The sequence below is a fragment of the Hyaena hyaena genome, unplaced genomic scaffold, assembly GCF_003009895.1.
Source record: "Hyaena hyaena isolate Hyena2069 unplaced genomic scaffold, ASM300989v1 scaffold_97, whole genome shotgun sequence".
NCBI classification, from domain to species: Eukaryota; Metazoa; Chordata; class Mammalia; order Carnivora; family Hyaenidae; genus Hyaena; species Hyaena hyaena.
In genome coordinates this window covers 1482971-1510719 of record NW_024080728.1, presented here as the reverse complement: position 1 = coordinate 1510719, position 27749 = coordinate 1482971, and the positions used below count along the sequence as shown (strand labels likewise).

Genomic DNA, 27749 nt, shown 5'->3' with positions numbered 1-27749 from the left:
TGAAAACCGTGTGATTATCCTAGATATAAATTATAATTTGGCAATTATGTATTTGGATTATCAAATGGAAAGGAAAAGTACTCTCAAACATTAGGGGAACTGAAAAGGAAACAAAATCTTCAATTGAGGGCTAGATTGAAATTAGTATTTTTAAGTGGATGACAGCCACAATTCTAGTTGTCCTGTCCATAAATGGGTAAATTTAAGTTCTGTTAAGATAAAGAAAATTCAGAAAAAAGCCATAAAGTTTAATTACATTAAAAAAACTAAGAAATCTGGCACAGTAAAATATACCATAGGCAGAATGTAAGTATGAATAACAAATAAATACTTTCAACAAATAAATAACTTCAATAAAATATGAAGTATTTCTATAAATCATTAACACATGAAAAATTATAAAATAAACAGTGAATAAATTCAACAATTAAGAAGAAATATAAATGAATAATAAACATATTAAAGCATGTTCAAGCTTACCAAAAATCAAAAGAATACCAATTAAAATAAGATAATTTTTGTTGATTAGATGGACAATGATTGCTAAAATCCCAATTCAAAATCAACAAAACTATTCTGTAGCAATAAAATATAGATTGGAACAATTATGTACAATGACTACAAGTCCAGAATCATTTTGAATCTATTTCTTTATAACTTTTAAGATAATTAACCAACCTGTGCCACTTTAATAGAATTCTGGGTAGAGCCACCAGCATGATATTCAACTTTGAATTTTTTTACAAGTTCATCAAACCTACAAAATAATCACAGTAGAAAAAGTAAGTTAGCATCTGTCAGTTGTCACAAGGAAAATTTTTATGATTAGAAGTACATTAAATCACAATTAGTAAACCATTTTCAATTATGTAATTATGTTGAATAAATGAATTAAAACATATATCAAAAACAAGTTTGCTGAATTTCTGTACTTATGAAATTTTTTCCACAAATGTATAATTATAAGAATTTAAAATATATAAACTGCCATAATTAACCATTACACTAAAAAAGGTAAACAAATTCATAAATTACTACTTATAAGCAATGCATATTTTCCTATATTAAATGTTGATCTCTAGAATCTTTACAAATGTAAATTCTAGTAAGTTTAAAGTTTTAGATATCATAAAGACAATTAGTTTAAATTTTAAAGAACTGGGTAACTACTCTTTGGGGTATGATTCTATGCAAGCTGCTTGGTGACATAATTTCTGTATCTGCCAAATAAAGGCACAGAGAGAAGTGATCATTATTTTGGCAGCTGATAAAAGCTACAGAACTTCTCTCCAGGAAAATACATACATCCACTACACATGGAACTTTCATATACCCAGGGAAAGGATTATGGACACCAAAATGAATAAATCTCAAATTAGATGGCATTTGTTAATCTGGATCTCAAATCAATATTCCTTACTACATGTCTCTAGCATGTTAGTGATATCCAAAGGACATCAGTATGTTTTGTAATTTTGAAGGACTAAGAAGCTTTGGTAGGAGACAAGGATGAATACACATGAGAAAATAGGGAAAATCAGAAAACATCAAATTATTGAAAAACCAAATATATGCAATGTAGACAGCAGGTGCTTTAGGAGGTTGGTCAAAAAAGGGAGCTTGGGACATGAATAGAATATTCAAGGAAGATTTCAGTATCGACAAATATTTTCAAAACTTTAAGTACAGAAGTAGGTTTTTTCACTAAAATGAAACATTTCACAGAACCTCGAAATACAAAAAAGACGAATATAGTGATGGTTATATTAGGAATAGGAAAAATGGAGTTATATCCATTCCCTTACATCTGCCTTGAGATTCCATCTGTAAAATCCTGAGATGACTATAAACACAATTAGCAAACCTACCCAGAACTTTAACAGCAGAATTTGGATGCCACTAATAATACCAATGTAATAATAACAGTAGAGAAGGCAAAATATATAGACACAGATGCAAAGGTGGGTAACTGCAGTAGTTCAAGAGAAATTCTCTTCTACTTACTTTTTTAAAATGTTTATTTATTTTTGAGAGAAAGAGAGCACAAGCAGAGGACAACAGAGAAAGGGAGACACAGAATCTGAAGATTCTCAAGAATCTCTTTCCTTAAGTTATAGACTTCTCTAATTCATCATCAATTTCTCCCTTCAAATGACTAATAATGAAATAGCTATAATATCTGGGGGAGAACTAGATGGGCCTAAACTTGTTATAGATACTAAAACCACAATAAACCAACTATAATGCATTTCTAAAAACTTGGGAAAGTATAATGAAAAATGTAAAATGAAATGCCTATTTTGGAAGGCATACAACATACTGTTCAATAGCAATCTGACTACAGATCAGAATATTAGTTGCACCGCTTCCTGTGTGATCTTGGCCACATCTATGCATCCTTTTGTGTTTCACCTTTCAATGAGGAAAGTAAACTTGTAGTGAACATTACAAAGATTATGACTTGAATAAAATGTTTAAAACAGTAACTTTAGGCATATAATAAATATTATGTAAATGTTAGCTATGGAACCTACCCTAAAACCTCAGAGGGTTCTGAGTACCTGTAAGTTTTAGAAAAACTAAGCAATACTTAAATAGGCTTCTCTGCTTCTGAATATCTCAAGGCCTTTAATATGCTGATATGCACTGGGAAAATTCAAGATGGATATAGTCCACACACTTCCTAATCTTATTTAGTCATGTAATCCTTTTTCTCCAGAGCATCTAACAAAACTAATGTTTTTTTCAACTAGATTAGTCAAGAACCGTATTGGTCTAAGGTCTAATAACTAGCTTCATATGGCTATAGACATCCAAATTTAAGATAATGAAGTTAAATAAAATTTAAAACTCAGTTATTCAGGGGCACCTAGGTGGCTCAGTTGGTTGAGTATCTGACTCTTGATTTTGGCTCAGGTCATGATCCCAATGTGGTGAGATGGAGCCCTGCGTTAGGCCTGCACTGAGTGTGGAACCTGCTTAAGATATTCTCTCTCCCCTTCTGCCCTGCTTGCACTCTCTCTTTTTAAAATAAAAAACAACTAACTAAATAAATAAATTTCAGTTCTTCAGTCACATTAGCCATATTTCAAGGTCTCAGCAGCCATATGTGATAGTGGCTATCAAAGTCATACACAAATAAAGAATATCCCTTTATTACAAAAAAGTACTACTGGAAGTGCTGGGAGAGTTCAGTAACAAAAATAAACAACAGGGTAAACATGATAAGTTCTAGAGCTGAAATGGACCTAAAAGAACACCTTCATTTAAGAAATGGGAAATGAGTGGCTCAGATGGCTTGGACTCTCGATTTTGTCTCAGGTCATGATCTTGCAGTTCATGAGTTCAAGTCCCACATTTGGCTCTGTACTGACAGTATTGAACTTGCTTGGAATCCTCTTTTTCCCTCTCTGTCTGCCCCTTCCTTCCTCTCTCTCTCTCTCTCTCTCAAAAGATAAAAACAAAAACAAACAAACAAAAAAGGAAACAGGAAAAGTTAGACATAAAGTTTGAGTAGATTGCCAAACAGAGGTCACACATGGCACATTGGTGAGTCAAAATTAGAACTGCAATATCAAAATTACTTGTTAATTAATTACAAACACACACAAATCAGTGTATATTTTTTGTCATTCTAGTCAATGAAGAGAATTTTCTATAAAAACCAAAAGTTTGCTTATTAATGTTACTTCTGGAATCAGTTCAAGAAGTATAAAAATTATAGGACCTCATATTTCATGATGGATGATGATGCATATGTTTGCATCCTCTTCCAAGTCTTACCAGATGTCAAAAAAACATGTTTTATATATATTTATACATATACATATATATGAAAAATTGTATAACAATACCACAAAGCAAGCAAAGAGGTCAAACACAGACTACAAATATAAGAAATAATAAATACGAGCTTTACAGAAAAAAAATAGAATTGACAAAGCAGTGATAGGAGACATGAAAGAGTAATTCCTTTAAACACTCTATTTGGAACACTGTCCAACTTTTCCCACCTTACCCACAGGAGTAAAATTTGTTTAAGTGTTCCAATTTGTTATTGAAAGTCTTCCAAATCCTGATAATTGTGTTGCTTCCTAGCCTACCTGACAATTTTTTTCTTTAAAAAGCTTTTTTTGGTAGCAGCTTTATTGAGATACAATTCACATACCATACAATTCACTCCTGTAAAGTTTACAATCCAACCATTTTAACTACATACATAATTGTGCAACCATAACCACCATCAACTTAATATACTCATTATCTCACAAAGAAACACCCAAACCTTTAGTTATCAAACCGAATATCCCCATTATCCTTCCACACCCTAAGTAACCACTATTCTACTTTCTATCTCTACATATTTGTCTATTCTAGACATTTCATATAAATGGAATCATATAATGTATGAATGTTTTTACTGACCAGATTCTTTCACTTAGAATAATGTTATCAGTGTTTATACATGCTGCTACATCTATTAGTACTTTATTCCTCTTTTTAGCTGAAAAACATTGTGTTATATGGATATACCACATTTTGTTTATCCATTCATCCACCTCTGGACACTTAGATTGCTTTCATCTTTTGGTTATCATGAATAATATCATAATAAACATTCACATACAAGGTTTTGTGTGACATAATATTTTCATTTCTCTTGGGCATATGCCTAGGAAATGGAACTACTGAGTCAGTTTAACTTTTAACTATTAACTTTAACTGTTTAACTTTTTAAGAACTGCTGCACTATTTTCCACTCCTTCCTAATTTTTTCTCAGAAAAAATGCAGAAAAACCTGCCTGCCTGATTATATGAAAAAGAAGCAACTAAAAAAATAAATATGAAAGTGATAACATTTCCAATATTCAACTGTCTAATACCTGATCACAATGTGCATCACAACATATTTATTTAGGTTTTAATACTTCTCAGTTGCATAATGTTTGCCAGAAATCTTGCACATCTTCTATTTGAGTCATTATTTCATATTTCCATATGAATACTATTTTATAAGTAATATTTATTTAAACCTAGTTTTTATTTGTTGATGGTATTTATAAATATAATTCTTTATACAACAATTTTCATCTACCCAAGTTGCTAACATCTTAATTAATTCCAATAATTACCTGTTTGTGCTGTACATACATAATTTTTGTGAACAATGACAACTTTTTCTCTTTTTCTTGCCTTAGTGCAAAGACTGGAGGACCTCCCGCACAACATGCACAGATAATAGTGGATAGTAATGGGCAAACTTGGGTTTATTCCAAATTTTTACCTAATAAATTCTAATGAATCCTGGTGAATGGCTAGAAGCGTTAAAGGAAGTATTTAATCCTTAACTTTATTTTTACTGTTTGTATGCACTGCTTCTACTAAAGAGTTAAATATTTTAACATGTTAGACCTCTACTGATATTTTCCATATATTTCAAATGCATAATACAACCCAATAGAATTAAAATATACAGGTTTATACTGCAAACAAAATTACCCAGTGTGTGTGTGTGTGTGTGTGTGTGTGTGTGTGTGTGTGTGTAGAATCTGGAAAACTACAACTAAGGAGTTAACAGTGGTTAGCTCTAAAGTAGTAAGAATTATGGATCTCATATACATTTATTTTGTCTGTGTAATAAGTATAATAAATTGCTTTGCAATGAATATACTTTTTAATCTACTTCATTTTATAATGGAAGAACATAATCATTTTCTATATAAGTATCTAAAAAGAACTATATGTAGAACAAAGCAGAATAAAACATAGAGCAGAGAAGTGAGTAATTCTGAATGAAAGAGGCAGGAAAAATTTAACACTTGAACTGAATTTGACAGATAAGGAAGAAAAAATAGGACTGAGGGTAAAACAAAAATATGACATATTCAGAGAAACATTTTAAACAAAGGCCTAAAATATAGGTCAAAATCAAAGTAGTAAAAGCTGACAAACATAAACTCTCTCTGCCAGGCTAATAAATTTAGACATTATTCAGTAGGCAAGTAGAAATTACTAAAATCTGCTGGCTAACGGTGTGAAAAGCAGGCATGTGTGTGTGTGTGTGTGTGTGTGTGTGTGTGTGTGTGTATGTGTTAAAATGAAGTCAGCACTGTTTGGAGGACAGTTTAGAACAAAGGCAGGCAGATTCCCGATTTTCAAATAATTCATACCAAAGATCAGATGTTGAGCTAAGGCACTACAGAGAAATTATTAAACTGAGGAAGCATTTCTGAATTTGAAGACATAACATGTGATAAATAGTTGGAAGCAGAAGATGTGGTAGAGGGATGACGATTCTGAGATTTCTAGTTTGGATGACCAAATGGATGATGTTGGGAAGGGAAATACAAGAGAGAAGAAAAATTATATGGAGCAAAGGGAACTTCTGAATAGTGACAAACAAACCAAGAAACATTTCTCTTTAAGGAAATGATTGTAAGGAGGCAAGATTTGTTTCTTTTTATCTCTTGCAGGGATTGGGCACATAAATTATAACCGGATTTTCTCGGTATACTTTTCTAGCTAATACAAAATTTTGTTTGTCAGTAAATGGTCTACTTTGTGTCAAAACTATCAATGCTGCCAATGGAAAATGCCTGGAAAAGATGAAGGACTATGTATCTTTAATGAATAAAACCATAAATTCAGGCTGAAACATTAATGAACTTCAAACTATGGTTATAACTTGAGAGGAAAATAATATAATCAATTGTGTGAAAAAATTAAGTATTACCTAAGCGTCTAGGGATGAAGTTGTTTAAGAGCTTTACATTTTATGGGAAACTTCAACATATTTCTATCATGTGATTTTTTTCTACAGGGAGTAAATTGTGGCAATTTTAGTACTTGATAGATTCATTCTTACTTTTGCCTTTTGGTTAAGTTTTTATTGTCTGAATGGAGTGGGCATATCTAACACTTCAATCAAATGACTGACAGAAGTGAAAGAACAATGGCTGATCCTTTTCCTACTAGCAGTCTATTTGTGAAACCCAAATTAATAAAATATACAGCTTTCATAATGTTTAAAAACATCCAGAAGGAATGTTACTTAAATAAAATGCTAGAAAAAAACTGGATTCAGTGCTAATCAGTCTTCTAGATGAGAACTTCTCATCTAGAAGCAAAAAAGGAATAAAAACAAATTTGATAATTAAAAATATTTCTCTATAAAAGTAAAATTATTAAACAAATAAAAAAACAAATATAAAGAAATTTTACAATATGAAAAATGGTTACTACATTTACTTTATATAATTTCAAAAAATATTTTATATATTTTGATGTTATTTTATATATTTTGGTATTACCTTAATAAATTAATTCAATTTTAAAATGTTATTTTAAGCTTCTGCACAGCCAAGGAAACAACCCAGAAAATTAATAGGCAACCAACGGAATGGGAAAAGATAGTTGCAAATGACATATCATATCAGATAAAGGGTTAATATCCAGAATCTATAAGGAACTCACCAAACTACACGCCCGAAAAACAAACAACCCAGTGAAGAAATGGGCAGAAGATATGAACAGACACTTCTCCAAAGAGGACATCCAGATGGCCAACAGACACATGAAACGATGCTCAGCATCCCTCCTCATCAGGGAAATACAAATCAAAACCACACTGAGATACCACCTCACGCCAGTCAGAGTGGCTAAAATGAGCAAATCAGAGAACTCTAGATGCTGGCGAGGATGTGGAGAAACGGGCACCCTCCTACACTGTTGGTGGGAATGTAAACTGGTGCAGCCCCTCTGGAAAACAGTGTGGAGGTGCCTCAGGAAACTAACAATAGAACTCCCTTATGACCCAGCAATAGCACTGCTAGGAATTTACCCAAGGGATACAGAAATGCTGATGCATAGGAGCACATGTACCCCAATGTTCATAGCAGCACTCTCCACAATAGCTAAAACATGGAAAGAGCCTAAGTGTCCATCAACAGATGAATGGATCAAGAAGATGTGGTTTATCTATACCGTGGAATACTACATGGCAATGAGAAACAATGAAATCTGGCCATGTGTAGCAACATGGATGGACCTTGAGGGTGTTATGCTGAGCGAAATAAGTCAGGCAGAGAAGGACAAATATCATATGTTTGCACGTATAGGAGGATTAGGAGGAACTTGACGGAGGACCAAGGGGGAGAAGAAGGGGGGAAATGGTGGGGGAAAGGGAGAGAGGCAAACCATGAGAGACTCTTGAATGCTGACAAAAACTGAGGACTGATGGATATGGCGGGGGGGGGGGATGGGCATAGAGGAGGACACTTATGGGGATGAGCACTGAGTGTTATGTGGAAACTAATTTGACAATAAACTATTTGTAAAAAAAAAATAAATAAAATAAAATAAAATAAAATGTTATTTTAATATTCACATAGGGAAGAGAAATAAAAATGTTAAGGCTCAGATAAATGGACAAATTAACAAAAAACAAAAGAATGGATATTCAGAACAATCAGAGATGCACTTCACATGTTTATTATTTTTCTTAAGAAATTATTAACAAAAATGACAAGAAAATACATTAATTGCCAAAAATATTTTTATATAAGCTTTCTCCTTTCTTATAGTTCCTACCATTTACTCATGTGCTTATATTCATTTTATAATGAAAGTGGTTTTATCAAAGAAAACTTTCAAATACAAATTAATGTCAATGGAATGTAATTCAGAATTTCTTGTGGACTAACCTTATGGAGAAAAATAAAAAGCAATATGCCATACACTCCTAAAGAAGTTTTTGTACTTGTTCTGATAATGAATAGAATTTAAATTCTAAGTAATGCTTTTCATCTCATATCACATATTATTACTTTATAAACAACTGATAATTCGTGGCAATTAATATAATAGCTATCTATATGTTTTGCTATTGGAGAAGAAATTAACATAGGAGGAAGTGGAGAAGCTTTCAAACTCTAGTGTTTGGTAGGTTAAGCTGGGACTAACCACTAGTCTTCTGATGCTGAGTCTAATATTAAATTTTCTGCAATACAGGACTACCTCAGCATGGTACTATACACAAGAGAAGATATCAAATGATACAATCATATATGGTGGGGAACTTGGGTGGCTGAGTTGGTTGAGCATCCAACTCTTGATTTGGGCTCAGGTCATGATCCCAAGGTCATGGGATAGAGCCCCACTTCTGGCTCTGCACTGAGTGGAGCCTGCTTAAGATTCTCTCAGTCTCTCTCTCTCTCTCTCTCTCCCCCCCTAAAAGAAAAAAAATTAAAAGAAATGATCATCTATGGAAATTTAAAGTCTACTAAAAGGTAGCACTGACTTCCTGTAAAAATAAAAATAATATTGAAGATCATAAGGGTGTTGCTAGCAGCAGAAAACAGCTTTTAAATGTAGAAAGCTGGGCAGTGACTAAATGAATAATTTAAACATAAGCAAAGTAACATAATCTGTTCATTAGAATAAAGCCCTTTTAGCACTGATATCAAAGTACAACTATTAATAGAAAGAAATGTAGGATTGTATATTACAAAGAGACTCACCTTTTCAGAAAGAGTAGTTGTACTAAGTACAATGTGAGCAGATAAGTAATGGAACAGAATTAATTGATGCTATAGCTGAAAAGAGAGTAGCTAGATTTTGCTGCTTATTATTAAAGAGTACTGATTGTTTCCTAAGACTTCTAACTAGTTTCCACTTTGTAAAGTGAGGAACAAACAGTAATTGGTGTCTCAATGCATTTTAAAAGGTAGATTAATATTAGCATAAACACTCAAAGTCTCATGCAATATATACAACACAATAAGTTTGTTCTGGTTAGAAAATTTAGCACTCACGACTAAAAAATACCCAGTACACAAGAGTGAAGAAAACCAGGGGTGTGAAAGGTAAGGAGAACAATCTTTGTTAGAAGGTGATAATAAAACAATGTATATTTACTATACCTTAGAAAAATAATCCCAGGACTCTTAATACCATTAACTATGATCCATACATTAAAATCTAATGAGGGGCACTTGGGAGGCTAGGTCGATTAAGCATCTGACTGTGGTTAAGCTAAGGTCATGATTTCGCCATTCCCGAGTTCAAGCCCCACATCAGGTTCTGTGCTGACAGCTCAGAGCCTGGAGCCTGCTTGGGATTCTGTGTCTCCCTCTCTCTCTGCCCCTCCCCCACTTGCGCTCTGTCTCTCTCTCTCCCTCACAAATAAACATTTTAAAAAATCTAATGAAAAAGCCTTATTCCCGTAATCTAAGGATCAAAGTGTTCCAGTTCAATTTTAAAGATGCAAAGAAAGCTTCAAAATCTAGGGTATTCTGAATTCCTATCTTCATTCAGTTTTTAGGTTAAGAAACTTCTTTCAAATAACTTCTTTTTGGGGTGCCTGGGTGGCTCAGTCAGTTAAGCGTCTGACTTCGGCTCAGGTCAGATCTCACGGTTCGTGTATTGGAGCCACACATCATGCTCTGTGCTGACAGCTCAGAGCCTGGAGCCTGTTTCAGATTCTGTGTCTCCCTCTCTTGCTTGTCTCCCCCACTCATGCTCTGTCTCTCTGTCTCAAAAAGAAACCATAAAAAAAATTTTTTTAATAAATTTTAAAAAATAACTTCTGTTTTTAACATTTTTTTTAATATATATTTTTTTAAATTTATTTCTAGGAGAGAGAAAGACAGCGTGAGCAGGGGAGGGTCAGAGAGAGAGGGAGTCACAGACTGAAACAGGCTCCAGGCTCTGAGCTGGCAGTCAGCACAGAGCCCGACGCGGGGCTCGAACCCACGAACCGCGAGATCATGACGTAAGCGAAAGTCGGACGCTCAACCGACTAAGCCACCCAGGCGCCCCTGTTTTTAATATTCTTAATAAATAAATAAGACAATACTGTAAATTGGCAAGACAAATGGCAAAATTATACAAAAGTGAGAAACTCAATAGAAAAATTTTGAAATATAAACTTTTTATTTTCTGGCATTCCTGAAATATATGACTTATTTTACTACTAAGCTATGATATTCTTCATATTATATAACATTAATTCCTGACAAGGCTGACAACCTAGGTTTAGTCTGAACAGGTCATTAGTGAGTCTAGCAAGTAAGGGTACCAAAGCATTATTCATAATTTCTTATTTAAATATGATTGACCTAATATTTCAAAAATATACTTGTTATGGAAGACTTTTCAATATTTATTATAAATATTAACTTTCAGGAGGATATACTATCACAAATATATTTTTAAAACTCTCAAAACTTATTAATGAGAATAAAATCCAATAAAATATTGGGCAAAAAGTTAACAGAAACATTTCCAAAGAAAAGATACACATGGCAAATAAGCATAGATATCATTAGTCATTAAAGAAAATCCAAATTAAACCACAAGGAAATACATTTATTAGAATGACTTTAAAAAACTGGCAAAATACTAAGTGCTGATGAGGATTTGGAGCAAATGAAACTTTCATAAATTGCTGATGGAAATAAAAAGTGATACACTCTTTTGAGAAAACAACTTGGAAATTTCTTAAGAAATTAAACATACAGTTACCAGACAACTCAAATACATGACTATTTAGAACAGCCTTATTTATAATCACCAAACACTTTAAAAACAACCCAAATGCCCACCAACTAATGAACAGATAAACAAATTGTGGTATATGCAAGTCATGCTTATCAAGCAATAAAAACTAATAATACATTCAAGAACATGGATGAATCTCAAAAGTATTATGCTATGTGAAAGAATCCAGACATAAAAGGGCTATATATATAATATAAATCCATTTATTTGATATTCTGGATATGGCAAATCTATAGGGAATTTAAATAAGAATATACTATCTAGATATGCTTGCTTTGGCAGCACATATACTAGAATATACTATCTAGAAAAAAAGAATAAGGAAATTCCAAAAGACTTTCTCTTTCTGCATGTATCTATATACCTACCTACACAGAAAGACATACACGTGGACACTCATACACATTTGAAACTCAAAACAAGCCTATGAGACAAGAATTCCAATCCAATTCAATTAGAAGACATGGTCTTCTCCCATTCTTTGCTATCTTTTCCCCGTTATGTATCTCTCTTCTTCTCCAGGTAGATCCTTTGCTCTGAGATCCAGGATAGAATTCAGTACCTATACTGGAAAAGCCCCTAAAAGGGCAAAAAGGGAAATCTAGGGGCACCTGGGTGGCTCAGTTGGTTCACCATCCATCTTCAGCTCAGGTCATGATCTCACAGTTTGTGGGTTCAAGCACTGTGTCAGGCTCTGTGCTATTTCAGAGTCTGGAGCCTGCTTCAGATTCTGTGTCTCCCTCTCTCTCTGCCCCTTCCCAACTCACATGCTATATTTCTCCCTCTCAAAAATAACATTAAAAAAAATTTTTTTAAAAGAGGAGTGCTGATGCATAGGGACATGTACCCCAATGTTCACAGCAGTACTCTCAACAATAGCCAAAACATGGAAAGAGCCTAAGTGTCCATCAGCTGATGAACGGATCAAGAAGATGTGGTTTATCTATACAATGGAATACTACATGGCAATGAAAAAGAATGAAATCTGGCCATGTGTAGCAACATGGATGGACCCTGAGGGTGTTATGCTGAGAGAAATAAGTCAGGCAGAGAAGGACAGATACCATGTTTGCACATATAGGAGGATTAGGAGGAACCTAACGAAGGACCATGGGGGAGAAGAAGGGGAAAAATAGTGGGGGAGAGAGAAGGAGGCAAACCATGAGAGACTCTTGAGTTCTGAGAACAAACTGAGGGCAGATGGGGTCGGGGGAGTGGGAGGGGGTGATGGGCATGGAGGAGGGCACTTGTAGGGATGAGCACTGGGTGTTGTATGGAAAATAACTTCACAATAAACTATTCAAAAAAAAAGAGGAATCTAACTGGAAAGGATTGGGGATGGTGCACTGGTAAGAGGGCCTGCTTGATGCTGTTCTATGTCCAAAGCAACAGTAGGTCTGGAACCTATGCCTGAGTTTTTTTCTTTTCAGGAGTGATTGTATCTGTCTTTGAACTACATTCTCCACATCTCTCTCTTCTTTTTTACAGTCTCTGGAGCACCCCATCCCCAATCCCTGCCCTCCAAAGGTACATACATATAGAAGCAGGAGCTGTTCTACTGGAATATGAGGTTTCTTCCTCAACTTATAAGAAATTTCATTTCTAGTATATTCCATCTCTCAGCATTTCTGAAGGTGCAGGTTATGTGTGATTCCACTTGTATCCCTTGTTTTAAGGATGAAGAAATTCAGATTCATTATCCTCCAAGCCCAGTTTAAGAAACTTTTGATGGATCTCTCAAAACTGCTAAGTGGCACATTCAGGACTGGGAGACCCATCGAATATAATTAAGAAAACATTACAATAATATATAATAAAAATAAGAATAGTTAGAATAAAACACCTTATGGCCAAAAACTGAATGAATTTCTTTTTAATTAAAGGTGGCTGTGGCTTAATTAGTTTTTTCCTTTTCTAAAAAATATTTATTTATTTTGAGAGAGAAAGAATCCATAGGAGGATCTGAGCTGTCAGCACAGAGCCCAAGGCAGGCCTTGAACTCAATTAACAGTGAGATCATGACCTTTGCCAAACTCTAGAGCTGGACACCTAACCAACACACAGGTGCCCATGGCTTAATTACTTTTAAGATATATCGAAAGGATGCATTCTATAAAGTCAGAAAAATGAAAGAAAATGAGAATGATGATAAAGGAAAAAGAGAAAGGAGAAATTAAATAGAAATAGCTCTTTAATGTGCAATTGTTTTCTAGCTATCTGATATGAAGCAAATACTATGCAAAATGAGAAACATTTCATGACTATATTCTATAACTTGCACCAGTCATTCTTATATAGAAAAAAACTGTCCTTATAAATAAGATATGGTAAGAATTATGAACAGAAAAATGGCCACAAAAGCACCCTTTACAACTTCTTACTCTAACTTAGTGTAACTGTGTCCCACTTTCACAGTAACTAAAGCCTCTTTTTACCCTCTCCTGGGAGCGGGGGAGGGGGGGAGAAGTCAGCACACATCAGGAGATAAAGAAGATCTCACATTGTGTTAGTATCACCATACCATAGAAACAATCATCATAGTTTTGAACATTTCATAGAGAAAGTACAATAAGACAAGTAAAATCTTCACGGCAAAACTCAAAAAGTTTAACTTCCTTAAGAAAGCATTCGTAACTGCCAACTAGGATTTTTGATGAAGTTCTTTCCTAAACTTCTCATCTAAACAAAAAAAAATGGAAAAAAAAATCAGTAATTCTAAACAGATTATACTTATTAAGACCAAATGTTAATAGAATAATCCAGGGAGAGAAATTCATAGGCAAATTGTAAGATACAAAGCTTTGAAATCTTTTACCACAAATGTTTAGTAAGGTTGAAAAAAATTTGCTTAAATGTCAGTTTGATAAAAGCCAAAGGAACGTTTCTCACATGTGTTTATATTTAACCATATTTTTTTAAAAGATAGAAGAGTAACAGTCATTCAAAACTAAGGTTAAGCTATTAGTTCATATGAATTGTAATTTAAAGTTATTTCTCCAACCTCTAATTTTATTTTCTTTGATAAGAAAACACTTTTAAGCATGTGTTGCCTAGATAAACCTTTATTTAATTCTAAAAAGTTTAAAGGTTTAATTCTTCTTGTTTATAACTCTGAAAGTTTCTTTGCATGTAAGATAATCAACTACACTTTTGAAAGCACTTTGTATATAAATATAGATAATTACAATAAAATGAATTATCCCTAAATTCAGATGCATGATACGTATATTTGGTTTCTACCCGTTATAAAAACAACAAAATTTCACCAAACCAATTTACAATTTTCGTTAAATAGTAAAACTGTTTGACATTTAGTTTTAAACCATACCAAAAATAAGCCATATGAGAATAAATAGTGGGACAGTGGTTCTCAAAATGAAACATGTAGCCTTCTGGTAAACCTATAGTGCTATCCATATGCCCAAAGGCAGTTCCAAAATACAAATTATACTTTTTCACTCCTGCACTAGTTTGCTTCATCTGTTATTTCTATCACAGAATCCACGGTTTATAAGGGGGCCTTAGTTTCTCTGATCATAGAAAAATCCTAGAAACATATGTAAGAGATATAAAGTGAAAGTATTCAAGTAATAATCATTTTTCTTTACCAAACTTTTAAAAAAATCACTCATCAGAAATACTCAAACACTTAAATCTCACCAAAACAACAGAACATATGGAACTTCTGATTTTGAATAGCATATAGCAGGTCACAGCCAGCATTAAGACTGACAACAACCTGAGAAAAGTCATATAAATTATAAATCATTAAAGGTACCAAAGAGCTGTAGAAGGAAGAGGATGAAATGAATAAATTTCCAAGGAGGTGAAGACTGTTCACAGGGTAGGCTAGAACTGACAGATGATTGTCTGACCTGTCTGAATTTGTAGTCAGTAGCATGGGGTTAGAGAGACAATATTTGACATTTCAGGGACCTCAAACACACAGCTGGTTTGTCCCATAACACATTTGCTGAATTCTGAAACTGAATGGTAAGCTAAGAAGGTTAACCAAAATCACTTGAAAAGCAGAAAGATCTCTCAGTCTGGCAGGGCTTAAAAAACAAAGACAGTAACAGAAAAGGGACTAAAAACATAACAGGCAAAAAATGAAATCCCTAGGAGGAATGGAGAATAAAATCTAAAGATAACACAGACACTTTTTCCCTGGGGACTAGGAGAGGACATCTATACTGGTTATATCTAAAAACTGAAAATTCAGACTGTGGGCTAAACAGAACACTGGGATGGGGGTGAGAGCAAGGGAGTAAAAAAAGATACGGATTTCAGACACTATTAGTACCAAAGTGATAAAATTGGAAATTGAAGACCTAAACTAAAAGGTCAGCTTCCCACTTGAGATATTTGCCAAACGCTGAAGTGGATCAAGCTGAAGGATAAAGAAGCTGGAAATCTCTGAGACCACTTCTGGTGGTATGTTTGAGAGCTGATGAGACAAAGACCCAATGGCCTCAATTAAAAGTCCAAGAGGGTCCAGCTCTAGAAACAGAGGGAAAAAAAAAAAAACCAAAAAACTATCAAAACTGAAAATCAACTTTGATCTAGCTTAATCCTTGATTTTATTAAGGCAATCAGCTCTCCCATCAACTCCGTATCAGTCCTATAGAGGAAAGGGCAAACACTCCAGTAAATGATACAATCTAAAGAATCTACATTTCTTACATAAATACTAGTATTACATACAACTAATACTTATGCAAAGAGGCAAAATAATGTGACTAAAATCAAAAAGAAACAGCAAGAGAAAAAGTTTCAGGAATAATATAGACGTTGGAAATTAAGGGACCTCAAAATAACTATGATAATTATTTTCAAGGAAACAAGGAAAGAACTTGATAAAACTAGATAAAATTTGATAAACCTAGATAAAAGAATGGAGAATTACAACAGTAAAAAGATAAAGAAAACAATACAATAAACATCTAGAACTTACTTTGAAATGATTTTAAAAATTCATTAAGTATTTTTTTTTTATGTTTCATTTATTTCTAGGAGAGAGAGAGACAGCGTGAGCAGGGGAGGGTCAGAGAGAGAGGGAGTCACAGACTGAAACAGGCTCCAGGCTCTGAGCTGGCAGTCAGCACAGAGCCCGACAGGGGGTTCAAACCCACGAACCACGAGATCATGACCCAAGCGAAAATCGGACGCTTAACCAACTAAGCCACCCAGGCGCCCCAAAAAATTCATTGATTAAGTTTAACATTTAATGCAATCTCTGTCAAAATACCATCAGCATCTTTCACAGAACTAGAATAAACAATCTTAAAATTTGTATGGAACCACAAAAGACCCTGAATAGCCAAAGCAATCTTGAGAAAGAAAAGCAAACCTGGAGGCATCGCAATTCTGGACTTCAAGCTGTGTTATAAAGCTGTAGCAATCAAAACTTTATGGTACTGGCACAAAAATAGACACGTAGATCAAAGAAAAATGAATCCACAACTATATGGTCAATTAATCTTTGACAAAGCAGGAAAGAATATCCAATGAAAAAAAGATAGTCTTTTCAACAAATGGTGTTGGAAAACTGGGCAGCAACATACAAAAGAATGATGCTGGACCACTTTCTTATACCAAACACAAAAATAAATTAAAAATGGATGAAAGATCAGGATGGGAGATGTGAAACCATAAAAATCCTAGAGGAGAACACAGGCAATAATCTCTTTTGATATCAGCTGTAGCAACTTCTTTCTAGATATATCTCCTGAGGAAAGGGAAACAAAAGCAAAAATAAACTATTGGGACTATATAAAAATAAAAAGATTCTTCACAGCAAAGGAAACAATCAAAAAAACTAAAAGACAACCTACAGAATGGGAGAAGATATTTGCAAATGACCTATCCAATAAAGGGTTAGTATATAAAATACATAAAGAACTTATAAAACTTGGGGGACCTGGATGGCTCAGTCAGCTGAGTATCCGACTTCAGCTCAGGTCATGATCTTACAATCTGTGAGTTCAAGCCCAGCGTTGGGCTCTGTGCTGACAGCTCAGAGCCTGGAGCCTTCTTCAGATTCTGTTATCTCCCATTCTGTCTCTCCTTTGCTCTCTCTCAAAAATAAACTTTAATAAAAAATTAAAGAACTTATAAAACTCAACACCCAAGGCACTGGGGTGGCTCAGTTGGTTGAACATCCAACTCTTGATTTTGGCTCAGGTCATATCTCACAGATCATGGGGTCAAGCCTCCATGTTGGGCACTGTGCTTATAGTGCAGAGCCTGCTTGGGAAATCTCTCTCTTTCCCTCTGCTTCTCTCCCACTTGAACTCATGCACACTCTCTCTCAAAAATAAACATTAAGGGGTGCCTGGGTGGCTTAGTCCGTTAAATTTCCAACTTCAGCTCAGGTCATGATTTCACAGTTCATGAGTTCAAGCGCTGCATTAGGCTCTGTGACGACAGCTCAGAGCCTGGAGCCTACTTCACATTCTGTCTCTCTCTCTCTCTGCTCCTCCCTCACTCACTCTCTCTCTCTCTCTCAAAAATAAATATTAAAAAAAAATAATAATAAGCACCAAAAAAGAAAAACTCAACACCCAAAAAATAATTAATTCAATTAAAAATGGGCAGAAGACATAAACAGAGATTTCTCCAAAGAAGATATACAGATGACCAACAGACACCTGAAAAGATGGTCACTATCACTTACCATCAGGAAAATGCAAATCAAAACTACAATGAGATATCACCTCACACCTGTCAGAATGGCTAAAATCAAAAACACAAGAAACAACAGGTGTTGGCAAGGATGTGGAGAAAAAGGAACCCTCTTGTACTGTTGGTAGGGATGGAAATTGGTAGAGCCACTCTGGAAAACAGTGCGAAGGTTCCTCAAAAAATTAAAAATAGAACCACCTTATGATCCAGAAATTGCACTACCCAAAAAATACAAAGATATTAATTCCAAATGAGACATGCACCCCTATGTTTATCGCAGCATTATCTACAACAGCCAAATCAAGGCAGCAGCCCAAGGGTCCACTGATTGATGAATAAAGATGTGGTATGTGTATATATAAACATATGTGTATATATACATGAATATTCAATTGAATATTATTGAGTCATAAAAAAGAATGAAATCTTGACATTTGCAAGGACATGAATGGAACTACAGAGTATAATCCTAAGCAAATAAATCAGAGAAAGACAAATATCCTATGATTTCACTCATATGTGGAATTTAAGAAACAAAACAAACGAGCAAAGGGGAAAAAGAGAGAAACAAACCAAGAAACAAACTCTTAATTATAGAGAACAAACTGACAGTTACCACAGAGGAGTGGGTAAGGGCGATGGGTGAAATAGGTGATGGGGATTAAGGAATGCACTTGTCATGATGAGCACCGGGAGATGTATGGAATTATTGAATCAGTATACTGCAGACCTAAAACTAAAATAATACTGCATGTTGACTGAAATTAAAATTAAAACTTCAAAAAGAAAGAATTCATGAATAAGTTTAAATTTAAACTGCTCTCTCTGAATCTTCCTCCTACTTAGCCACCAACATGTTATCAATCATGGAAGGATGAGGCACAACTGGGAAAATAAAGCCCCAGTTCTCTGGCTAGAGAACCAAAGAGGAGAACTCCAGGAAACCACAAAGTACTAGGGTTCTTAACACATCTGGAAAAAAATAGAAGATTAATCAAAGAAATAGAAGATATAAAGAAAACTAAGGAAAATTTTCCGTAATTGAAATTTTAAAGCTCACTAAACAGGCTCAATAGCAAAATGAAGAAGTCAGAATTAAGACTCAGTATACTTGAAGACAGATCAATAAAAATTATTCCAGTCTGAACAACAGAGAAATTGTTTTAAAAATGAACAAAGTCTCAGACATCTCTGCGATAATGCTAAAACATCTAAGTTATGTCAGTAGAGTACCAGAAGAGAAAAAAATATAGTGTAGAAGAAATTTTTCCAAAAAAATAAGTCTAAAATTTTTCAAATTTGATTAAAGACATACTCGTATAGGCTCAAGAAGCACAGAAAGCCCAAACAGTATAAACTCACAGAAATCCATGCCCAGACAAATGAGAAGAGTCCAGAGAGGGGAACTGGGTGGAATATCAATATTTAAGAGAGGAACAGAAGCGCCTGCCTACTAAGGGCGGGGGAGGGAAAGAGCCTGGAGAGAGTAAGATGTCTAGAAGGAAGGAAGGAATATCCAGCATAGTCAAATTCCTTACTAAAAGACATTAAAGGCAAATTTGATATCAATATGATCACAAAAAGGATTTCATAGTGCAAGTCATCAGGGTAGGCAGCATTCCTTATTGGTTTAAAGCAAAGGCTCTGGCGTCAGACAGATGTGGCTTTAATTTCATGTTCATCTAATTATCCGACAAAGCAGAAGTAACTTAAATTCCCTGAGATTAGGTTTCCTCATTTGTAAAACATGGTATTAAAGACCGTATCTGTTTTTGTCTACAAAACAGTATCTAACAGATACAAGGTACATACATGCCAAAAACATTGATAAACAAATGAATGGTTGGCTGGGTAGAAAAACTATGGAAGGATTAAATGATAGTCTTCCTACTGCTGCTGTTGCTATTGGATTTTTAAGAAAGTGAAGAGCACCAATCTGTACACATTTTAACAAAATTAAGTTTTTCTTGAGTACTTTTTATAAAATTTTGATACTGATTTGAATTTTCCCTCTATTTCAGATACCTACCAGACACTAAATAAAAAATTAAGGCTAAAGAACTTTAAAAAAATACAAATGTAGAAAATTGTTATTAGAGAAAAACTTAAACTGTAAGACACAGATTTTAGATTAACAAGTAGACATTATATTCTCTAGTGAGAAAAAAACAAAATCAAATTATTTCTTAACTGATACTAGATTAAGGTGCTCTGAGTTGCTCCCACAACAGGCTGAGGATGAAAAAAAAGTGTGTGTGTGTGTTGTGTGTGTATGTTTGTGCATGCGCAGTGTACTATTTCACTCTTTCATGTCATTTAATAACTCCTTATCTTTCTTTCAATCAATACAAAACATTACCACTCTGTTGTGAGGGCTGTATCAGTGCCTTAAACACTTAATAAATGATACCAACTATCTAACTGCAGAGGAATAACTTGCTGATTTTGCAGAGAATGTTCAATTTGGCTATCTAAAAAAAAAACCCAAATAATTGACATCTTTACAATTTTAAATTCAAACTTCCCAACATCCTGGAAAACATATGATGCAAAAGAGTCTCAAATCCTACTTTATTAAATAATGAAAAATAAAATCTATTGCATAACCAAATGTTACAGCTATACAAAACCAATACTAACCACATAACAATGTTGATTCAAAAGCACATACAGCACACAATATTACCTTTTACATTATTGTTAATGGAATTCTCCATTTGATATTACTTTTTAAAAGTAAGGTTTGAAAATTTTTCAGTATAGAAGTTTTCTCTTATGCATGCCTTTGCAGCAAAAGACATTAAAATCAATATGAAAAGTGTTTAGATACTAAGGAGATGTTTTCTTTCATCTTCGAATACTACAGAGATTCCAATAAAGAAAACCACAAGTTTGCTGAAGTTTAAAACATCTGGGGAATATCTTAAGATATTCATTCTTAAGAGCTCCATGTTAAAGAACAGCCTGAAGGGTAGATGATAAATCTGCTCTAAAAGTGAAGTGTGTTTTTAATCCCACTGAATATAAACAGACTCTTAAAAAAAAGAAAAGAAAAAGAAAAAAGGAACTATAACTCAAAAGCAAAGTGCCAAGAGACAAAAATGCTCCATAAAAGGAAACTTTAAAAATAAGCACTAGGGCTCAATTATAAAATAAAAAGAATTTAATTATTAAATAGTCATGAGAATATAATGATTTTAGGATATTAGCAACCAGAAAGTAACTATCAATAACCCTTTGTAATTGCTAACGGAAAAACATTGGGTGATGGGTTCAGATTACAAACACTCTTTTGTAAAAGATGTTTCTTAAGCTATAAGTTCTCATATGATAATAACAAACTCTCAGAAACCTAATGTAAGAAATAAATGGGATAATTTATATTTTTTAAAAAACTGTAGATTTAACTTTCTTTTATATCAAGTTAATACTAATGCAAAAGTTGTTTCATAAAATTTGTATTTACCAAATACACAATATAGAATGTATCAAGATAATGACACATAGGATCCTAAAACTCATACATTTTTTTAAAGTAGGCTCTACATCCGACATGGGACCTGAACTCAAGACCCCAAGATCAAGAGCTGTATGTTCTACCTACTGAGTCAGGCAGGCGCTCCTAAAACTCATAATTTTTTTTTTTACAGAACTTACAATAAAACCTTCCATAAAGCTTATTAATTTGAAGAGAGTATTCATACTATTTTTAAAAACCACCAACCCTGGACTCAATACAATGAAGAATATATTCTTTTCAGTACATATTGAATTTCAAAAGTAAAAACTTCAAACATCTGCCAATTTGGAAGCAAAAGCAAACAAAAGCAAGTACAGTACTCTACAAGATAGACTAATATATAATTTATAGGTAAATCTGTTTCCTAACTTCAAAGTATGTAATTTAAATATATATTATATTGGTAATAAGCCACCAAATTTGAACATTTTTAGTATTTTCTAAATGCAAGAACTCTAAAATGAAAATAAAGGACAATTAATCTAACACAGAACTGGTTTCTAATTAGACATACAATTTATTATTTCTGGACAAGAGGGAAGTTCAGAAAGCTTTATAAAAGCCCAGGTAGTAAATATTTTAGACTTTCATGGGTAAAGAGAAAAGCTCAAGGATATTTCTTAGGTGGTTAGAAAACAAGAGATTAACAAATTTCTAAAAGAATGTTTGCTGGTAAAATTAAAAATATAATTGAGTAGTGTTTTGTTTTTTGCTTGTTTGTTTTGTAATTCAAGTCTACTAATGAAAAGAATATAATTCTTTTGTGGGAGAATAACATTTCATTTAATTGGTGTTCAAAGTTACTGTTCCCTATCATCTAAAATGACTGCAAATATTCATCTGTTAACATTGATCTATTATGAAATTTTACATATTTCAACTTTGAAGAAGTCTTTTCACATAGATTCTGCCAAATACTGGTATCAATCCACAAGCATATGATTTTAATTGAATATATTAATCACATAGAAGGCATTTATAAAATTCTATTACAGGAGTCTCTTGATATTTGCCTTTTAGCATGTCACTACCTTATAGATTAATTATTTCCAACTCAAAATTAGATGGAGAGTCATCAATTGCATTGTTAGAGAATTTAAAATAAGGAAGCAACCTTTGCACTACCATCAAGGTCTGAAAAATACTCCTGGAACTACTGTTTCAGCTTGAAAAATATATCTGCTATAAATAGTGTAAGTATAGAGACATTACTTCTTGTTTTAACATCTGACAGAATGAGACATACATAAAGTAGCTTGACATTAGTCACAATTCAAATTACAGTAGTTGCTGTCAAATGACTACCATGGCATAAGTTTCAAATGTAAGTGCTACATAGCCCTCACAATTAAGAAACAATATCAGTATCATTAAGAAACAATATAAAGACTGATGGGGCGCCTGGGTAGCTTAATCGGTTAAGCATTGACTTTCGCTTAGGTCATGATCTCGCGGTTCGTGGGTTCGAGGCCTGTGTCGGGCTCTGTGCTGACAGCGAATTCAGAGCCTGGAGCCTGTTTCAGAGTCTGTGACTCCCTCTCTCTCTCTGACCCTCCCCTTCTCACGCTGTCTCTCTCTCTCTCCTAGAAATAAATAAAACATTAAAAAAAAAAAAGAAAAGAAAAAGAAACAATATAAAGACTGAAACGAAAGGTAATTTTCAAAGCCATTCCATGTGCTACAAAATTAGTTAATGGAACTTCTTATCTAGAAAACTTTGAATCTAGACTGTTAACTCAAAATAAGTGCAGTAATCAAATGGCAGGGTAGGTCAAATAGCTCAAATTTCTGACAGAAACTTATGTAACCATCTCTTTATGAAATCGAATGAAGTTCACTGTTAATACAACTAGTTCTATAATAATAAGTTACAGATCCAAATATTTTACACATTTTGTGATCACAATAATACAATGAATAACCATAGGCTTTAAAAAACTTACATTTTCACAAATTTTGTAAATGTTTTGACTTTTTTTTGTTCCATACGTATTTTGTTTCATATGTAACACATCTTAGCAGATTATACTTCACACTATACTGAAATAGTGTTTTCTTAATTTTTTTCAAAATATTCTTGCCTGGGGCGCCTGGGCGGCTCAGTCAGTTAAGTGTTTGACTTCAGCTCAGGTCATGATCTCGTGGTTCGTGGGTTCGAGCCCCTTGCATCGGGCTCTGTGTGACAGCTAGCTCAGAGCCCAGAGCCTGCTTCAGATTCTGTGTCTCCCTCTCTCTCTCTGACCCTCCCCTGCTCACGCTGTCTCTCTCTCTCTCAGAAATAAATAAAACATTTAAATAAATGAATGAATGAACATTTAAAGAAAAAAGAAAATATTCTTGCTTACAGTTGTTTGATACAGACTTTTCATGAAGGCTAGTTAATTGTCTAGTCACTTGAAACTCAGTATCATCTCTTTGAATTAAAAAAACAAACAACTGAATACTGTCAGTAAATATCTGACGACTCACCAAAAACTAAGGAAAATCACTCAAAATCACTATCTTCTTCTTTAATTGAATATTGATGCTGCTTCTAATGTCCTCAATTGTTTAAGCAACTATTGCCACCAAAAAACTGATAGTCTTAAATTAATTTCTCTAAACACAATTCTTTGGCTACCAATAAAATACAGTTAATTCACTCAACATTGGTAAATGGCTCTCATTGCTTGGCTAAGAAATTATATATTCCCAACCCTTACTTGGGAGCAACCTCATTTTGACTTTTTGTGTGTATGTGTGAAAAAATTGTGCTGTGATAAGCTATTATACTTTCAATTTTCAAACCCGTATAAGAATTGCTTTCCAGTGATATGGAAACCAACTTGACAATAAACTATCTGTAATAAATAAATAAATAAATACATACATACATACATAAATACATAAATACATAAATAAATAAATAAATAAAATTACTGATGAAGGGGAAAAAAAAAAAGAATTGCTTTCCTTGAGTTTGGAATACTTTAAGTGCTTAGCCTGATAATGGTAATGTATACTGTAGTCTTTTAATAGAGTTTAATAAACCCAATGTCTTATTATCTAATTAAATAAAATAAGCCATAGTTCACTATACTGCAAAAATCATGAGATTCAAAGTCCCCTTTTCTCTTTTTCTTGTTTTGACATGGTAAGTATGCACTAGAAATAAAAAAATAAAGTGTTATGCCAGAGTAACACATGTGACACTTACAACACTGTTGAATTATAACTGTATCATGGGGATGTTAGTATGCCAAGCAGCAGTGTGAAACAATGAGATGCCACAGCAAATCTTTGTTGTAACGATTCATCCCTGCCATAGTGGTGGGAAAGCAGCCATAGATAATACATAAGTGAATGAGCATGAGTATCTTTAATAAACTTTAATTACAGTGAAATTTAAATTTCATAACTTTCACATCATAAAATATTATTATTCTTTTTACCAATCATTAAAAAATATAAAAACCATTCTTAGCTTACAGACAACACAAAAACAAGTGGTGGGACAGATCTGGTCCATCCCTGCTTTAAAGAAGTCACTTATTCTCTTGGACTCAATTCTCTCTTTTGTAACATGTAAATAATATAATGATTGTTGTGCCCCTAACTACCACAAAGGGAAATGAAAAGGATCATCAAAGATAATACGTGAACAGGGTCTGAAACTATAAAACAAATGAGTATCAACTAATTTTACTTTGCATTCACAAAATACTGATTGCACAACAGTCAGTGTACTATGCAGGCAAATCAATCCAATTCCATAAAGATAAAAAAAACAAACACTCAGCATTTACCTGCAAAATACACAAGCACTTCAGGAAGTCACTATGGACACACAAAACAAACACTTAACCCACAAACTCTTTTAATAAACATTTTATTTCAGCAACCAGTCTCATTTGGGGCTTCTTCCACACAACCAGCAACTACAGTCTATCTCTTTTTAGTAGCTTCATAGTTTTCCATTGTATAGCTACAACTTAATCTCTAGAGTAAACTTTTAGGTTTTCGCTAATTTTATTTGCTTTTACAGGTAATATAAAAAAAATCCTTACACATATATACTTCATAGATCAAAGGGCTTAAGGCTTAAGATTTTGATAAATAATACTGATTTGATAAGTATTGATATGATTTGATAAATTCGATAAATAAAACTGTTCCTTCAAAAAGGTTGTGGTTATTTATACTCCCACATTATGAAACTGCCTATCCCTATAATCTTTGCCATATAAGAATTATCATAACAGGTTTATTTTAATTCCTATGAATGAGGGTGAACATTCTTTTGAATGTTTACACACCATTAATATTAACTTTCCTATCCATCAACAGTACAGACATTGCTCTTTATTAATATGTAATTGTTGTTCTCATGGATTTCTAGAAGCTCTTCACATATAAAGTCTTGGACTGTGATGTAGTTGGCAATTATTTTTATCAGTTGGTAAATTGTCTTCTGACTTACGCAAACTTTTTTGCCATGTATAAAAAATATTTTTAATATAGGCATTCATTCACTGCAAGAATATAAAAACAGCAAAGAATTGCAAACTAAACTCAAAGACTATAGAAAGGAGAAAATAAGAAAGAGCTGAATATGTAGAAAGAAAACAAACATGCTCTTGCAAATAAGGAACAAATAACCATTACAGAAATGCAAAAGGATACTTTTCATATAGACTATATAAATATTAAAAGATCATAGAAAGAAATTATGAACAAGGGTATGCCAAAGCATTTTAACAGTTAGACAAAAATGTACAAATACTTATAGTACAGGTGCACGCAAGCAGGGGAGGGGCAGGGGAGAAGGAGAGAACCTTTTTTATCTTTAATTTTTTTAGAGAGGTAGGGAGAGAGTGAGGGACATGGAGGGGCGCAGAGAGGGGTAGAAAGAGAGGCTCTTAAGCAGGCTCCATGTTCAGCACAGACCCCAATATGGGACTTGATCAGAGCACCAGGAGATCATGACCTGAGGTGAAATCAAGAGTCAGACTCTTAACCAACTGAGCAGCCCAAGGGCCCCAGTCCTTCACTTTTTTAATGTTAATATTCCCAACAAAGAAAACTCAAGGTCTTAATAGCATTATCAGTGAATTCTACCAAATATATAAGGCATAGGTAAACCATAGGCACAATCATACAGAGAGTAAAAAAGGTCAGGAATATCATAAAGAGTATCACCATTAAAATGAAGAAATCTATTAATGAAATGATATGAGGACAGCGAAAAGGCCAAGTCAGAGAAGGCATTTGCCAACTAAAATAAGTCATAAGCTGAATATATAGAGAATTTCTATGAACTAATTAAAAAATTATTAATAGAAAACTAGAAAAAAGAATTAAACTTGCAATTCACAAAGAAAGTATATCTAAATGATCAATATACAAATAAGAACATGCTTAACTTTATTAGTGGTCTAGTCAAGGAAATACAATTAAAACTATAAGGAGATACCACTAGTCACTCACCAACCAATGTGGCTAAAACAAAAATCTTAAAGACTAAAAATACCAGTGGAACAACTGGAACCTTCAGTCCTGTTGATGGGAATATAAAACTTGGGAAATCTCTTTTGGTAGTATCTAGTGAAGTTTAAGACAAGTACATCCAGGGACTCAATATTTCCATTCCCACTTATAATTTCAACAGAAATGTGTGTACATGAACACCAAAAGATACGTACAAAAATGTCCACTACTAGAATTGTTTGTAACAAAGCCAAACCTCAAACAACCCAAATACCCATCAACAGTAGAGTACAAAATTAAATTGAGATAGATTTGTACAATGGAATTGGATAGAGAAAAGAAAATGAAGAAAGCACTACTACATGCAATGATGTGGATAAATCATACAAACCAAGATGAGCCAGAGAAGCCAGAAACAAAAAATATACACTGTATGATTTCATTTATTTAAAGTTCAAAATAGTAAAGCTAATCTCTGGTGTTCTAAGTCAAGATAGTAGATACCTTTGGGGAAGAAGAA

General features: G+C 33.6%; 1 protein-coding gene across 4 annotated transcripts in view; it reads right to left on the bottom strand.

Moving 5' to 3' along the window:
• ADK (adenosine kinase) overlaps window positions 1-27749 on the bottom strand; it is a 507420-nt gene that overhangs the window by 343034 nt on the left and 136637 nt on the right. For all 4 annotated transcript variants that reach the window (XM_039235193.1, XM_039235195.1, XM_039235194.1 and 1 more), the window contains one exon: window positions 679-757. In XM_039235193.1, coding sequence (XP_039091124.1) covers window positions 679-757 — 79 coding nt within the window. The remainder of the gene's footprint in view (window positions 1-678; window positions 758-27749) is intronic.